Source organism: Myotis davidii, unplaced genomic scaffold (genome assembly GCF_000327345.1).
Source record: "Myotis davidii unplaced genomic scaffold, ASM32734v1 scaffold796, whole genome shotgun sequence".
Taxonomy (NCBI): domain Eukaryota; kingdom Metazoa; phylum Chordata; class Mammalia; order Chiroptera; family Vespertilionidae; genus Myotis; species Myotis davidii.
In genome coordinates this window covers 699,309-704,007 of record NW_006287809.1, presented here as the reverse complement: position 1 = coordinate 704,007, position 4,699 = coordinate 699,309, and the positions used below count along the sequence as shown (strand labels likewise).

The 4,699-nt window shown below is 58.8% G+C and overlaps 1 protein-coding gene across 1 annotated transcript; it reads left to right on the top strand.

Moving 5' to 3' along the window:
• Nucleotides 1-6: 6 nt before the first annotated feature.
• On the top strand, nt 7-4,648 carry LOC102761575 (B-cell lymphoma 3 protein; the record flags this gene model as incomplete). The annotated part of the gene is made up of 3 exons (XM_015561219.1): nt 7-59; nt 4,089-4,197; nt 4,363-4,648. Coding segments are annotated over 3 exons (369 nt in total), but the record flags the coding sequence as incomplete, so codon positions are not given.
• Nucleotides 4,649-4,699: the final 51 nt, after the last annotated feature.

Below are 4,699 nucleotides of genomic sequence, written 5' to 3'. Positions count from 1 at the left end.
GAACACCCTCTGTCAGCGGACATCGCCGTGGCCACCCGCGCAGATGAGGACGGAGACACGTGAGTACTAGTCCCCCATTGATGGGGAGTGGGAATGGGGAAGCCAGCTCTCCTGCTTCGCCCACCACAACACAGGGGCACTCAGCCAGGACTCTCTAGTTAACCCCACCGCTGGCTGTGTGACTGAGCAAGGCCCATCCCCTCCTGGAGCCTCAGTTTCCTCTTCTGAAAAATGGGCGCCCTGAGAGCGCTTACCTCCTAGGACCTATTTTGGAGTAAGGGGTTTCAAACTTGTTATCACACTCCAGCAATGAGAAAGACATTTCATTGGTTGACTTATTATATGAATTATGCATGCTAAGCTCCTAGTACTGAGCATGGTAGGTGATGAGTGCTCAATAGGTATTAATTAACATTATTATTGTTATTTTATATTGAAAACTCAGCACACACGCATATAAACCAGAAATAAAAAATCGCACCAAACAAAACCATACCCTCACTACGTGAGATCTGCTTTAGTGTTTTCTATTCTGGTGTGTTTCTCATTGTTTCATGGTCACAACCCACTAAATTATTTTCACGATCCCTTAAACCGATTTCACCAATGCCATGGCTTTGTCACCGGCAGTCTGAAGAACCTCTTCTTGAAGCTTCTGAGAAATCCCACACGGGAGGGTTTAGCCCTCGGCACACTGGACCATCAGGCTTCTAATTCCATTGACCTCCGTTTGAATCTCAGCTAGTCATTTTCTCACCCCTCCCTGCCTCAGTTCCCCCCTGAAAAACAGGAACCATAAGTGTGCAGGAGTCTGTGAGGCAAACGAGATGGTTTCTGTATAGCGCTTCTCTGGGAATAGGTTTGGGGACTGCAAACCACAGCTAGGCACGGATTGACAAGCCTATTTCTGCAGGGAAGGGGGGTGGGGGGACACACACACCACTGCTGGATGTGAGGCGACTTCACGTCCCTGACCTCAGTGTTTCTCTCGGGAAACCCACAGCTCATAATAGCACCGATCCCAGTAAGGATTCAGTGCAACGATGAACATTCATATAGTGCAGGGAACGGGGCCCAGCGCACAGTAGGTGCTCAATATACGTGGGTGGATGTTGTTGGAACAGAGCTCCCCAGGCAGTGTGGGCCACGGTGTGCACCCAAGCGGGAGAAAGTGTCTGAGATATATAAAGGACTCGATAAAGCTCGTTTCCTCCTCTGGCTACCTCCGGGGTCGTCTGTGAAATGGATTTAACGCGTATCTGCCCCCAGGGGCGAGTTGTTTGTAGCCTGTGCAAGCAGGGTGCAGGAGGAGACCTCGCAGGCCAGGCTGTAGCCCCGCGCCCCGCCCGCCCTCCCCCGCTCTCTCACTCTCCTGCCTCTCTCCCCTCTCCCCCAAAGCAAACACTTCTGCCTCAGCTGCTGGTCCGGGGAAATCCCTTCCCGCAGAACCTGACCGCAGCCCAGCTGCTCTGCCTCCCCCACGTCAGCACCCGTCACTCACTCGCAGCCTCCCCCTCCCGGCGCTCCCTCTAACCTTAACCCCTTCCGCTGGGGCCAGGCTTTACCGGAATGGGCAGCTGGCACAGCCTGGGGGCGGGGAGGGGGGGGACGGGACACGCCAAGGCTGGGCCCCCAAAGCTGCAAAGCTTGGTCGGGAGGCTAGACTTACAGGGACTCAGGGAGCAAGAATCTCAGGGCTTCTGGACCCCCAAGAGGTCAGGCACTGGCAAGCAAAATCGGGGTCTGGGGGCGTTGGGGGGAGGCGAGCACTGAGTCCCAGAGAGCAGAGCTGGGGGCGTAGCATTTCTGGATCTCTGGTGCGGAAAGGAACAGGATGCAGGGCAGCCAGGGCATCTAGAGAGGGACTGGGAAGTCCGATCCGCCAAGGGGTAAGGGTCCCAGGAGACTTTGAGGTGGATGCTGGGATGAGGGGGACAAGAAGCCATCTGGAGTCTGCGGCGTACCAGGGGGGCCTCCAGGCTGGAGACTTGGGGTCTTTCCCCCCTCGCGCCCCCCAGACAAGCGAGGTCTCTTTGGCTTGGGCTTCCCCCTCCTTTACCCCATTCGAGGATGGAAGTCGGGGCGCCGGGGGAGGGGGCGGGTGGCCCCGGTAGATCCCCGGCGGCTCAGGCTTCCCTCCCCCGGGAGCAGGAAGCGGAGCCCCGCCCAGCAGACCTGTTACTGGAAGTCCGAGGGCAGGGCCGCCCCTCCCGTCCCCACTTCCTCCAGCCCCGCCCCACCCCCTGCGGCCCGCGCGTTTATGGGAACTCAGGCCTGGACGGTTTCTCTGAAATCATTCTCTCCCTCTGCCCTCACTTAACCCCGCCCGCGCGGAGAGGGACGGGGGCGGGGGTGGGGGGTGCGTACCGAGAGAAGCCGGGGAGGAAGGGACCCCTTCCCAGGAGGCCCAGGTCCAACCCCCCCCCCAAGATTTTTTTTTAATTGGGGTTTCAAGGATTAGGGTCCAGGTTCCGCGTTCCTCCTGCATCATCTCCCCCTGGGAGGTGGATGATACTTCACAAAAGAGAAAACCGAAGCTCAGAAGGGCCACGTGCCTTTGCCTTAGCACACACAGCTAGGGAGGACACCCCCATTTGCAAGCCTGGCCTCCTTAGCCCCCGCAAAGCCCTCTGTCTGGGCTGCTGGGTGTCTCCATCCCCAGCCAAGCACCTAGGGACCTGGTCCAGGATGCACATTGTCCAGCTGGGAGCAGTTGGTCCAGTAACTGGACTTGGAAAGGTTGTGTGGACTGCGTACTTGCAGTCAGCCTTGTGCCCTAAGTGCCAATGTCCCGGACCCTGAGCGAGTAGGCGAAGGCCCATGCACAGTCATCCCAGATTGCCCTCCGCTTGGATTGGCTGTTGCAGGTTGGGGGCCCTGGGAAGCTGGCAGAAAGCTTATGGGCTGGGCCCGGGGAGAAGTCGAGCTGCTGTGCGTCCCACAGGGAGGTGGCAGCTGGAGTGGCCTTCGCAGTTGAGGCCAGAAGGCCGGGCCCTTTATGCCAGACATTGTGTCCCTCTGGATGGTGGCTGCTCCCCTCGTGACCGGGCAAACAGTGCTCCTGGGCAGAGGGTAATTCCCAGAGAAAGCAGAGAGCTGATAGCCTTCCCAGAAGCTGCGGGAATGAGCCCTTCCGTTGCACAGCCCAAACTCCAGAGCAATGACCCCATCCCACTTCCCTTTGGGGCAAAACTTTCTCCACTCTTTTCTCCACTGAATGGGATGTGGAGTCACAACCGATGGAGACTTTACTGGCATCTAGTTCATCCCCACTCATTTCACAGACGAGGAAACTGTGGCCCCCAAAGGGGTGGGAACGTGGTCACAGGCTTCGAGGATGGCCAGGGATCATTGGGATGAATTCGTTTATTCAGCGCATGTTCACGGAGCACCTGCTCGGCCCTAGGCACTGGGCAGTGGCCGAAGCAGACAAACCACCCTGTCCTGGTGGAGTTAACCTTGGGGGGGAGGGGGAGGAGTGGGATTCAGACAGGAAACAAGTAAACTGCATAATGTCAAGTGGAGAGAAGTTAGCAGGGTAAGGAGGAGGAGGAGGGAGCCGATGCCATTCCATTTTGGCAGAGGCCCTGCAGGTACGTGGCAGAAGCATGTTCCAGGCCGAGGGAACAGCCAGTGCTAAGGCCCCGGGCTTGTTATGTTTGAGTAACAGCAAGGAGGCCAGTGGTCAGAGCCAAATGAGGAGAGCAGATGGAGAGGAGGTCAAAAGGGTTGAAGAGCGGGAGACAAGATCACTCAAGGCCTGTGGGTCATGTGAGGACTGGCCTTGACTCTGAGGGTTCTGAGCCGAAGGGGCGGGGCGGGGGGCGCATGCCTTGACGTGGAGTCTATCAGGGCCCCTCTGGCTGCTATGTGGGGGACAGACAGTCGGCCATGGTGGAAGCAGTGAAGCCAGTGAGGAGGAGACGTCCAGGATGATGGGGGCTGAGTCAGGATGAAGGGAGTGGGGGTGGGAGGAGTGACTGGATTCTGGAGATATTTCCAAAGTACCGGCACATATTGGAGAAAGCGCTGCTGAGAGCATGGGGGTGAGAGGTGACCGGCCCCTAATGTCTGACCCTCCCCCCCAGGCCACTCCACATTGCCGTGGTGCAGGGCAATCTGCCAGCTGTGCATCGACTCGTCAGCCTCTTCCAGCATGGGGGCCGGGAGCTGGACATCTACAACAACCTCAGGCAGGTGAGGCTGGGGGTCTGGATTCATGGGTCTGAGGGAGGAGGGGCTCCAGATTTGTGGCTCCGGAGGAAGACTGCAGCTGGGGGTGAGGACTGGGAAATTCTGAGGGAAGCAGGACTAGGACCAGGGCAGGGCACATACGGATCCCTCACAGACTCTGTTCCCCAGACGCCGCTACACCTGGCTGTGATCACCACTTTGCCGTCTGTGGTCCGGCTACTGGTGATGGCCGGTGCCAGCCCCATGGCCCTGGACCGCCATGGCCAGACAGCAGCCCACTTGGCGTGTGAGCACCGCACGCAGCCCGATCTGCCTGCGGGCCCTGCTGGACAGCGCGGCCCCGGGCACAGGGGACCTGGAGGCCCGCAATTATGACGGTCTCACTGCCCTGCACGTGGCCGTGAACACCGAGTGCCACGAAGCGGTGCTGCTCTTGCTGGAGCGTGGCGCGGACATCGACGCGGTGGTGAGCGAGGGAGCGAGGGCCAGGGATGCGGCCAGGAGG